This window comes from Chrysochloris asiatica, unplaced genomic scaffold, assembly GCF_000296735.1.
Source record: "Chrysochloris asiatica unplaced genomic scaffold, ChrAsi1.0 scaffold00304, whole genome shotgun sequence".
NCBI lineage: Eukaryota > Metazoa > Chordata > Mammalia > Afrosoricida > Chrysochloridae > Chrysochloris > Chrysochloris asiatica.
The window spans coordinates 1,089,228-1,101,649 of NW_006408822.1; the positions used below are offsets into that span (position 1 = coordinate 1,089,228).

General features: G+C 42.5%; 1 protein-coding gene across 2 annotated transcripts in view; it reads right to left on the bottom strand.

Moving 5' to 3' along the window:
• Positions 1–12,422, bottom strand: part of PTPRA (protein tyrosine phosphatase, receptor type, A) — a 125,244-nt gene that overhangs the window by 34,836 nt on the left and 77,986 nt on the right. For both annotated transcript variants that reach the window (XM_006874835.1, XM_006874836.1), the window contains 8 exons: positions 11,115–11,205; positions 9,502–9,578; positions 7,316–7,352; positions 4,756–4,853; positions 3,493–3,612; positions 2,755–2,921; positions 2,206–2,341; positions 1,343–1,492 (listed from right to left, as the gene is read on the bottom strand). In XM_006874835.1, the coding sequence (XP_006874897.1) occupies positions 1,343–1,492; positions 2,206–2,341; positions 2,755–2,921; positions 3,493–3,612; positions 4,756–4,853; positions 7,316–7,352; positions 9,502–9,578; positions 11,115–11,205 (876 nt within the window). The remainder of the gene's footprint in view (positions 1–1,342; positions 1,493–2,205; positions 2,342–2,754; positions 2,922–3,492; positions 3,613–4,755; positions 4,854–7,315; positions 7,353–9,501; positions 9,579–11,114; positions 11,206–12,422) is intronic.

Sequence of the window (12,422 nt, forward strand, 5' to 3'; positions counted from 1 at the left end):
AGCAGTTTGAAACTACCAGTGGTTCCCGTGGGAGAAAGATGAGGCGGTCTGCTCCCATAAAGATTTACAGCCTCGGAAACCCTGTACAGGGTCACTATGAGTCGGAACCGACTCCATGGCACATAACAACAACAACAACTCTATGTAAAGTGGTCCTGTCCACCTCAACCCAGACTATCTGTATTCTGAGAGCACTCTGACTGATAAAGTGGGGTATACTCCTAACGTAAGTTGAGGACCACTTGATAATACCACAAAGTGTGGATCATCCATCTGCTGGCCAAACCTGGCCTGCTGCCTGCAAATAAAGCTTTAGTAGAGCATAGTCATGCTCATTTCTTTAGGATGGACTATGGCTGTGTCTGTGCTAACAATAGTAGCACTGAGTAATTGTGACTAAGACTTCTGGCCTGCAAAATCTAAACTATTTACTCTCTGGCCCTTGCAAATAAAGCTTGCCAGATACCTGACATATTGTTGTTGTGTGCTGGTGAGTCAGTTCCAACTCCAAGTGACACTGTATAGGGTCTCTGAGAGAAGTTGGTGATTTGGACTGCTAGCCAACCTTGTGGTCAGCAGTCCAGTGCTTATCCTACAGTACCACATCAGTGCCAGGCATACAGAGAAGCAAACACGCAGGTGTGACCATTCAACAAGGACCAAACAAAGCCAGTGTTGTTGAGTTGATTCCAACACATAGTGACCCTATAGGACAGAATAGAACCACCCCACAGTTTTCAAGGCTGGCTCCACAGGATCAGCATTCTGGTCTGTGCACCACAAGGTTGGCAGTTTGAACATACCAGTTGTTTCTGGGAAAAAGCTGAGGCTTTCTACTCCTGCACAGATTTACAAAAAGCCTCGGAAACCCTGTGCATGGTCACTAGGAGTTGGAACTGACTTGACAGCACTTAATAAAAACAACAATAATTTTTACAGAAATAGACTCACATCTTTCTCCCAAGGAGCAGTTGGTGGGTTCAAACTACTGACCTTTTGGCTTGTAGCAGAGCATTGTAATCATGGTGCCACCAAGGCACCTTGGTTAACTCTTGCTATACACTACAATTACTGGTGGAATGGGTTGACTTTAATGCCCAGATCACACAGATCCTTCCATCTGAAAGTGGTGGCATAGCTCCAAACCCAAACTAAAACCTGTTGCCATTGAGTTGACTCCTATTCATAACAACCCAGTAAGACAGTGAGTGTAGAATGGCTAAATAGGATCTCCAAGGCTGAGATCTTCACAGAAACAGACTGCCACAGCATCCTCCCACAGAGCAGATGCTGGATTTGAACGACCTCTGAGTGTTTTAAACATTGTCCAGCTCCAACTCACCTTAAACTCTTCCTCTAATCCATTGTTGCTGGTCCCTGGGATTTTGTTGTAAATTTTCTGCAGGTGGGTTTCTAGAGAGGTTACTTCCAGTTCTGTATCCCCATAGAGATAATGTTCCAGAAGAGCTTGGTATATGAAGACATACTGCATCTGAAATGATGATGATGATCAAACTCCCAGTTACACCCATCATGACCTTGTGATGTCAGATGACCCCCCTCACACCCCTGCCTTCACACCAGTCCACTTGTCCTTTGATTCTAGCAGGGATAAAATGATTTCATCTTGTCCCAGTTTAGTGAACCAGGACTTGAAATGCATGAGTTTTTTTCTGAGGTTATTTAGTTTGAGTCTGGAAAGCAGGACAAATCCAGCTCCTGCTCATTTTGAGGGCACAGGTTTAATAGTCTGAAGGGGCTTTCAGACCCGGGAGAAGCACAAAACCCATGGCAGTGTGGCCCCAGCCTCCTGCCAGCCTTGTCTCCCAGTTCTGTACCCTTTGAACCCTATGCCCTAAGCACAGAGTCAATCTCACTGTTGTTCCTGGACACGGCCAAGCTGTATCACGACTCTGTGGCATGGCTTTCAGCTGCCTAGCATATCTGCATTCCTCAGGAACTGTGCTTTAGTGTAAGTCTAGTGAAAATGACACCTGTTTTCCCAAATCCTCAGGCCACAACCTGAATCTTGAAGCCACAACCTTTCCTGTGCCCCCATGTTTACTTTAATAATTAATTCATAAGGGCCCCTCATCACACTAGATGTTGGTTGTTTACAATAAGCTATGAAATGGAGAAAATTCATGAGGTAGGCAGAAGTTCTTGGTTTAGGATGTCCCGTCACCTCACATGCATATCACTCACATCTGTCTGTACCATCTGGCACCGCTGCGCCCGGATCCGGCTCACAAAGCCATATACATCCACCTTCCGCTCTGTGTGCATCATGTCCAGCATGGCGTCAATGACGACAAAGGTACCTGTACGTCCAACACCCGCACTGCAGCCAGAAAGGAGGAGTGTTACTGGGATGACCAGTATTCCCTGCAGGGGCATATGGGGTTGGGACAGCATAGGTGGGGCAGAGGTGGGACTCTCCTAGGCTTGACAAGCTCATTGCGTCCTCAGCTTCTTGCCTCTAGCTATTGGGAAGCAGTAACCATGACACTCAAGAAGGATGCGAGTATTCAAGGTCAGCACAATCTTGGAGGACTGTCTTCCCTTACTTGCTCAAGCTATACTCACCACCCGGCAACAGAACTTAAACATTCTCTGGCTGCTTCCCTGGGGCCCCAATAGCTTATCTGCTCTGTGCCAGCCTCCCTCAGACATGGCCCCAGTGCTGTTTCCCCTGCTCTAGCCATAGGGCTGAATGAAGTATGTGTGGAGAAAGGAGGGCCAGGCCACACTGACCTGCAGTGGACCACGATGGCCCCTGCATACTGAGGGTTACAGGTCTTCACCTTCTTGAGAAATTTGAGCATGCCAATTGGGGTGAAAGGCACCCCAAAGTCTGGCCAGCTGGTAAAGTGGAACTGAGTGATGAGGCGCTGTGGTTTTCTGTTGGTCACGTCGCCCACCTGTGAAGGGAAGCGATCTTGTGTGATGGTCCTGATACCCTGGGGTGAGCAGCATCAGGAGAGGGATCGTGAAGCTCTGGGTCCAGGGTCAGCAGTAGTTGTCAGTGACAATGAAAAAGTCATGGTAAACTACCTTGGATCCAAAGACATTTAAACCAAAGACAAAGACTCTTGCCAGTAACCTGTGGGTTAGGCGGGGGTGCTGCTACTCTTCTTCCCAGGCCACAGACGTGGATAGTGAGACTCAGAGAGTGTACCCTGGCCTGATGTTAGAAATCTTTGATAAGGAGGTGAACCAAGTATCCAGAAATATACCATCTAATGTTCCATTTTCACATCACATGTTTCACATCTTAATTCACCAAATTCTATCTCAATGGGTGCTTTTCTTTCTAGTCATGAAAATGCTTCTCTCTTAGCTTTGACAAGAAGTGCTCCAGGAGGCCGGATATCTGGTTTCAGAGTTCAAACACACCAAACACCTAGCGATTCCTGGACATCCTCAGTAAGAGAGGGGAGGACCTGGCCTGCTACCTAGATGCAAACCGAAAAAGGAGATAGGAAACAGTACCTGCTGGATGCAGAACTTTCGGACTGTGTAGTCTACCAGGACAGTCACATCTTCTACTGACACACGGATATTCCCATAGGTCCAGCAGCCTTGGTCCGGCCAGTACTGGGCACACTTACACTGGAAAGAAAAGCATCCCTTTGACCTCAGGCCTCCCACCCTAGCAGATGCAAAGGGCTTGAAAGGAAAGACCACAAAAATCCAGACTAAAGTCCCCAGAAAGCCCTAAAGCCTCTTCTCTCATTTCAGTCAGCGGCACATTTGCTTGTTCTAATTGTCCTTCTCAAGATGTTCATCCTGCTTAGCACAATCTTCACTGACACACAGCCCTAGACTTCTAGTTCTTCCTCAGTCCCACTGCTTCAGTGCAGAGCAAGTATGAAGCCATATTACCTTCAAAATTTGCACTTCCACAATGCCCCAGGTCATGCTCAGGGGCAAGTCTGTCTGGGCCCCTGGATCTAACAGCTTTCTATGAGAGAACCCTCAGGGTGGACTATAAACAGGGTGTATACTGTAAAACTGCCAAAAGAGGTCAGAAGCCTTCTCTTTTACCTGGGCTCTGTTCTGGACAGCTTCTAATAGCCAAAGGCCTGGTTGGAGGAAAGGAACCTAAAGCCCAGGCCTGGGTTCAGGTATTGTGGGGCTGCTGACCAATACACCCAATGCCCCAGGTTGGGGATCAAGGTATTCAAAGGACTATCTTGAAGGGGAATTCCTCTTGGGGCTTGATTTAGAATCCAAGACAGGTGCTGGATGCAGTCCAGTGATGGGGCTGGCCAGGCCAGGTCTGAAGTTGGCAGTCACAAAAGGAAAACTCACAAAAGGAAAATAACCAGTCAGAGGCTGCAGGATCTGGTCAGGACCTCAGGTCTCCTTGCACCCTGCAGGATCTCACTGCATATGGCTCTCTCTGTGACTGCAGAATATACCACACAGGTCTCAGGAAACCAAGGGAGGGAGGAACTACACAAGTCAGGGAAGAAACCTTCTGGACTCTTCTTTGGCTAGTGGCCTAACTCTTTTCCTCCAGGTTGTTTTGGAATACAGTGAGTTGTTTGACTATCACACCTGGGTACATGCCCTTGACACACCCCTGAGGCTTATCCCAGACTTCTAGGCCATAGGAAAGATTTGTAGGCACATCATTCTGGCTGAAGTACTGACTCAGTAGTCACAAAGGGACTTCAACCCAGAGGTCTAGTGGGGCAGCCCCTCTGTGAATCCTGCCTATATCAGGGTCTATCTAACCTCTCTACTTACTTCTTTTCTCTCCTTCAGATTGGTCACCATGACTATTGTGGCTGTGTTTTGTTCCCAGATCATCCTCCAGAAATCATTCACTGTTTCTTCTTTTGGTCCTAAAGTAGCCAATAACAGAAATAATATACATTATAAAAGCCACACCCAATGGAAAGAGAAATGATGGGAAATCAGGGACACTTACTGCTAACTTCTAGAAAGTTGTGCCCATGGCTCCAGCTAAACATGTACATATATAATAGGTCTGTCCATCCACTCACCCCACCATCAACCTTCTAACTGAACATTTTCTATGCATCCATTATGAATGTGCCAGGCAATTCACTAAGATTGGGGTGAGAGGTTGTCAAAATAGAAACAGAACATGAACAATGTCTCGCAAGGAAACTAGAGTTGAGGATTAGAAAATATGACTTGCTCACTGAATCCCTAAGGTGAATGTCATTAGCTCCAAACAGTTTGGGTGACTTGTTCAGAAATCAAACCCTGGTTTGTCTAATAAGCCAGAAAATAAAACATGGTAATCAAAACTGTTACAGAAGCTAGAAGAATATATAGCTTTTCTTCCCGAGCTCAGTAAACAAAGTGGTTGTTTAGTTGAGCCTGAGAGGAAATAGAGTGAGGAATGAGGGATGGCTCTACAGAAGATAGGGCATGTAAACATGACCTTGAAATCAGAAAAGCTTTGAGCATTCAGAGATATCTGGAGCATAGGGGCAGAATGAGGAAGATTGGGAGCAGATTTAAAATGTAAACTGCAATCAGATTAAAGGGTTTAGATTTCAAATGAAATGGCGATTGCATGGAAAAGATTACTCTAAGAGCAATGTGTAAGGATGTACTGGGGTTGGAAGAGATAAAATAAGACAAGCGAAGAACATGAGGGCTGTAAGGGTCTGAACAAAGGTGGAGCAGTGAGTATAGAGGGTACTACTCAGTGGCTCTATCAAGATGTGGCATGTAGTATAGGTGAGAAAGTAGAAAGAAGTTCACGATGACTAACATTTTCCACCCAAGTGTTATGGAAAATGTTATCAGAAACACAGGAGGGAGATGGAATCAAGAAGATAATGAGCTTAGTATTAAACAAAATGAGCTTGAGGAACAGGTAGGACATCTAGGTAGTGGCGGCCAGAAATAAAAGATACTATGAGATACCCATTTGACCTAGCTTCAATGGCTTGATGATCAGAACTAGATTAAAGGAATATTAAAAAAAAAATAAAAAGGAAACAAGTGTAAATTGCTATAATTTGATAAATTTGGCCTATCTTTTAGTTGTAGTAGCTCAAAATACCAACTGAGAAGTAGTTTTCGCATCAAGGATCAATCCTATCCCCTCTGTACACAGGGTTGATAGATATGGGCAACTTAGACACTGGCTACCTAAAAGGGGGTTGTTATCAAGGTACGAAATGACTGGCTTACAAGTTTTTTCAAGAGGGAGTTTAGTTTCAGAGTGTGTGGGGGAAGGTAGAATCCCCACTGAATAGTTTTCTTGTCTAGACAGGTCTGGTGAAAGGAGATAATGATAAGATTCTTATGATTCAAGAGTGAATAACTGTTATCATGATGAATTGTGATTGTCACTACAGTAAAAGTAGAAGTTTTGTAACATAAAAGGAGGAGTAGTCTATCTTATAGCCCAGGAACAGAGGACCCTAGGACCATCAACGGAGAAGAGCACAGAGCGGAATGTAGGACCCTATCCAGAAAAGCAGCAACACCAGAGTTGGACGCAGAGATGATGACATGGAGAGACAGAGCAGCGGAGGACTCTAGACTCATGGAAAGAGAAAGGCTTTGCGCTGGCGGCCAGGAGGCAGGCTTGCAGTATGTGCCCTTTGGTTGTTTAATGATTATATTTCCTGAGTGTTTTTGTGTACATCAAAAAAACAAACCAAAAAAACCCACAGAGGGAATAGAAGCAAATACTATTGAATGATGGTGCATGGAGAGGATTGTAATCACTGCAATGAAACAAAATACCACAGGATGAGTGTAAAACCGATATTCTCCCATGTAAACTATCACTCAATTCACAATAAAAACTTAAAAGTTGAGGAGATAAAGTTGTGTGTCAGGAAAGATCCAGGTGGTTAAGTTGGTAGGGTAGGTGAATGAAAAGAAAAGAGCTACATAAAGATAATACTTTGGAGATCTGAAGAGGGTTCTCCTAGACTCTTCAAGTGACTAGAACTTGTCTATGAAGAAACAGTCTGAGATCAAGGGGGTGTGGGGAGGACACAGCCAAACAAAGCAAGGGAACAAAACCTAGAGTTCACAGAAGGCTGAGAACAGTCTGTTTTCCCACCTGTCAGAGTAGAAAAGCCTTGTTAATTCACTGGGTATCAGGTCGAATACTCAGTAAGACATTATCTTAGCTCATAATGTCCATTCTTGTTTCCATGATGCAGTGGATGACTATATTTCTTTAAAGCAGTAATAATTACAGAAAAGTTACTGCATTCTAATTAATCTATTTAGCATTTGGAAGAATAAATTCAAACCCAAAACAATCATGGTTAAGCACCAAAGTAACAAGTAGTCATTACTTTACCTTGTGCAGCAATGAATTTGTTCTTTTCTTGGTAGCCCTGGAAAGGGGGAAAGGAATAAAAAAAAAGAAAGGAATGAAATTCTGGAGCCTGACTCCGCATGAGTTAACAGTGTCTCTTGTGAAAAAGTCCAGACAATTAAGAGTTTTCAGTCTAGAAATTCTCAAGTAATAAGCTTTGGATAGCAGGAACCAAAGATTGTAAAACTCAAATGGACTAAATGTTTTGTCAAAATTTATGCCCGAATACTGGTATAACAATATCCAAATACCAACTCCTAGGTCAGACTATGTTTCTGATGTTTTATCAGCAGCTGATAAAGTAGGCTGATGAATAAGAACCTTCCAAGGCAAAGTATACGTGACAGTATCAGGAATGAAGCGGGGCTCACACTCGAAAAGAAAAAGGTTGTTTTCTTGAGGATGCTTTGCCCAGTGCACTAACTGGGAGCAGCCTATGGGTATAGTGGAGCTTCGCCCAGTGTCTGACAGCAAGGTCCTCCATTACAAGCTTGGGGAGAAAAGAAACAAAGGAGCCTGGGATGCCATGCCTCAGATAAGCAGCCTCTGAAAAACTGTCAACTGGCAGTAACTTTCAGTTTTTATACGGTATCAGTGGTATATCTTTTCAATCACAGTGTTTAAAATGTGGTATTTACTTGAGATTTGTAGGTGAGTGAGAAACAATGAGGTAGACAACAGGAAGAGTTTCATAAGTGGGACACCATGTCACACTAAGGTGACAGTAAGAAGGACAAGTCTGCCAGGCAGTGGCAGAATAAAGTAAGGGGCCAAAATCTGAGAAGCCACTTCCTACTCCATCCAGTTCAAACAAAGGCAAGGCAGGTTAGGGTTGCTGCCTAATACAGAAGGAGAAAGCTTTACACCCCAGAGATGGACAAAGTCAGCAAGGGAAAACTTGTTAAAATTTTTTACTGAGAAGAGGAATTTAAGTTTCAGCAAAATTTTTAATCACTGGAAGGTAGAAATAGAAAAATCTTAACTTAGGATGTTGACTTTTGCTTATATAGTAAAAGCTTATAATTAAAACAGAGAAGTACGCATCTGTTTCATGAGCAGTCATTGCTAAGTTCTTTACTAGAGCCTGTAGATCACGAACAGCTTAAAAGCACAGTAAAAAGACTCAGCCCCAAGGTGTTTCCTACTTGTCTTTACCAGGAGTGCATGGTATGCATCTCATGAAAATATGCTCATTTAGTGATATAGGGGTATTGCTTAATCAGTAAGTTGTAAATTGTTGCTAAGTGCCGTCCAGTCAGTTCTGACTCATAGCAACCGTGTATAGTGTTTCTAAGGAGCAGCTGGTGGGTCTGAACCATTAACTTTGTGGATAGCAGTCCAGTGCTTATCAAATTTCAGTGTTAAACATATGAACAGGAATGCCAGCAAAGCCACTTTAGTTAGGATATCTGACAGCTCCATTTCTGAAGTCCATCTGATAACCTATTTTTTGGCTATGACCACCTGCTTCCGTCTTTCTTCTTTTCTTATCCAGGTGTGCTCTTACTTCCTCTTGATCATCACACCTTGACCCCAGTACCTTTCCCTAGTAGTTCATTTCCAACATCACTCCATTTCTCTACTGAACCTGAAACCCTTGGCTGACTTGAAACAGCAACTGACAATCCTAGTCCTTTTTGTTTGATTATCACATGTTCTCTATACATCACCAATCCTAGGGTACAGGTAGAAAAAATTACAACTGCTAGGGTACAGGTAGAAAAAATTACAACTGAGGCTCCTCTACATTGATGATTGTCTTCTTAGCTAGGCCCTCAAATGAAAAACATGCCTTTTATTTTCCCTTTCAGGTAGTTATCCCCTTTATTATTGATTTCAGAAGCCACTTCACTACTTTCAAATCCTATTTCAGTTATTTTAGTAAGCTCAATACAGAATTCACTGATTCTTACAGAAAAATACAAATTTAAATTCTGATAGGAAACCTTTGGGAATGATGGCACAGTAAACAAAAGGACATTATTTTAAGTTATTTGATGATCTTAAAACACACACACACACACTTAAAAAAAAAAAAAAAATTACATTTCCCCAGGGAAAATTGAAAAACAGCAAATATATCTCCTTATCTGCAGCTGTGAAGAAGCTAATGGATAGTAGCCAAGGATCATTTAAGGAACTAATGAGAAAAGTTAAGAGTTTCTTACATTGATGAATGAAGCATTGATATAATCAGAATCTGGAACGCCTTCAACCGGTGTCAGGTGTACTCTAGAGTGGTCATCTAGAAAAAACCCCAACAATTAATATTTCAGTAAAATCTTATTTAATTTCTCCCTGTTCCTGACACACCAGGCCAGATGAGACATCTGTGTCTACGTACAGAGACAAGGCAACACTCTACAATACCAAAAACTTGAACATACCTCTATCATTAGGAAGCTTGTTAAGAAAAATCAAGACCCATCCACAACATGGACTACTAAGCAATTTTTAAAAAGGAAAGTGAGTGCTTCTGTTTATGACATATGAATCTGGTAGAATAGTGGTTATGAATTGGGCTGCTAAAACTCACGGTCAGCAGTTCAAAACTACCAGCTGTTCCGCAGGAGATAGATGAGATTTTTTGCTCCTATAAAGATTTACAGCCTCAGAAATCCTGTGCAGGGTTGTTCTGAGTCAGAACCAACTCCACAGCACATCACGACCACCACCATTGCTAAGTGACAAAAAAGTTATGGAGCAATGTTTAGTTATTGTTGTTGTTAAGTGTCATTGAATCGGTTCTGACCCATAGCGACCCCGTAATAGAGTTTCCGATGAGCAACTGGTGAGCTTGAATTACCGACCTTGCAGTTCAAACTGACTTTGCAGTCCAGTGCATTAGCCCACAGAGCCACACCAGGACTCCAATGTATACAGTATGCCTATTTTATATATATATATATATATATATACAATATATTTTTTTCCCAATTATATTTTTAAAATAAAATCATACACCTACTTCCACACATACATATAATACACATAATACACGTTGCGAAGTGCCATCGAGTCAGTTCTGACCCAGAGCAACCCAGTTACGGTTTCTAAGGAGCAACTGGTGGGTTTGACCCACCAGTCTTGTGGTGAGCAGTCCAGTGCTGACCTGAGTACAGTGGTCTACATACTCCATCAACAGAAATTTTGAGCAGGTACCTCTGATATTGTTGTTAAGTGCCATAAAGTTGGTTCTGACTTATGGTGACCCTGTATGGGGTTTCCAAGGAGCGAATGGTGGGTCTGAAGTGCCAATCTGTGGCTAGTAGTCTAGTGTTTACCCTATAGCACCACACCAGGACTCCATGTATATTTTACTGATATTATTCACATGTACTATTGTGCACCCCAAAATACCCCAGAATTTTGTTAAAGGATGAATTAACAATAACAAAAAAATATAATGAGAAGTCCCAACATTTTCCTTTCACATTCTACTGACTATGCCCTTCTCAATCTGGAGACAACTGGCCTAGAGAAATGGTTAAAGATAGCTGAACATGCCCCCTTCCATCTCCTGTTGTCGTCGGGTCGATTCCAACTCATAGGGAGATGAAGATGAAGAGAACTCTGTGTTGGAATTTCTTTGTAACAAAACCACAATAGCAACAACAATAAACTGCTCCCTGTCTGGACCTAAGGAAATGGCTCTTGCTGGCCTCCTAGAGCCTTTCCCTAGGCTTGACTCACTCTTGTTGCCAATATCCTCTCCATTCTTAGAACATCAGACTACATATGCAGTTTCAGGTTACATCGAAGGAGCCCTACAAACACTCACAAGGCAAGATGTTCACATATCGGTTTTTTTCCTTGTTTTCTTCCTTAGAGGCAGCCTCACAGGTGGCCTGGATAGGACAAGCAGGAAGAGCCTGGAAGGTTATGAGAAATTAGAGGAGTTAATAATAGGGATAAACACCAAACCTGTAGATTTCTACACTACACCCTTACCAGTCAGCAAGTTCTCCGTTTTCTTGGGCCTAGGTGCATATTTAGTGTCACAGGGGGTGTACCTCTGCCCTAACAGCCTGACAAACTCCTTTGAGTTGAATACCAAAAATCCACAAAGGGAAGATGCCCTTCCTGTTACTGTAAGCACAGCATATTCTTCATATGACTACTATGTGGTTAGGAGCCTGTTATAATGCTCAGCCACAATGCTGACTGACGTACCCTTTGAAGTATGGGTGGGGACATAACAGAAGGAATGGGTCATTTATCCCCCTGGTAACCAGTATGCAAAGATGAGAGACATGTCTCTTGAGATGCACACAGGAGAGCTTTGGATGGACAGTTGAGTTAGATCCTCTCTCCAGGTCTGACAAGAGGGCAAGGCACTCCAGCCTTTAGCATCATGTGGCAAGGAAGCAAAGGCTGGTGGTGGTAGCAGGATTCACCGAAATGTAGGAGTTACGAAGCACAAAACTAGGTGAAGTGATGTTGAATCTACAGCAGTTTTGGAGCAAATGTAAATTAGCTGGGCCTGGAGGTATCTGGGTAAGAATAATGGGTTTGATTGAGACAGTCTGGGTTATGTGAATTTAAGCAAATCTCTTAAATCTCTGGGGCCAAGTTTCCTCATCTGTAAAACTGGGAGAATAATATCTACCACCTAAAGAGTTAATGAGATACTATGTTTGATACAGAATAAACATTCCTAAAATTACTTTTTATGGGAATGGAAAACTGAACTATTATTTTCACTGTTTTCCTCTTACATGGTCTATATATTTAAAAGTAAGAAAACAAAGAGGGAACTAGTTTTTCAATTCCAACCTAGACAACCTTTCTGATGATGAGCGATTTAGGAATAAGTTTTATGACCCTTACACATAAATATCCATACACTTTGACCTAGCAACTATACTTCTGAGAATCTACCCTAAGAAAATAAAAAATCTCTATGCTCAAATTAATTACTTCATCATTTAGGATGATCCTAAACTGAAAACAACCCTACTATCTTGCAGTAGGGGAACAATTAAGTATTTTTATTGTTCATTTGCTACTTTTCATTCATTCTTTCAAGAAATAAACATTGTGTACTATTTTTAGGCACTAGCTAGGAACAGCACAAATAATGATGAAT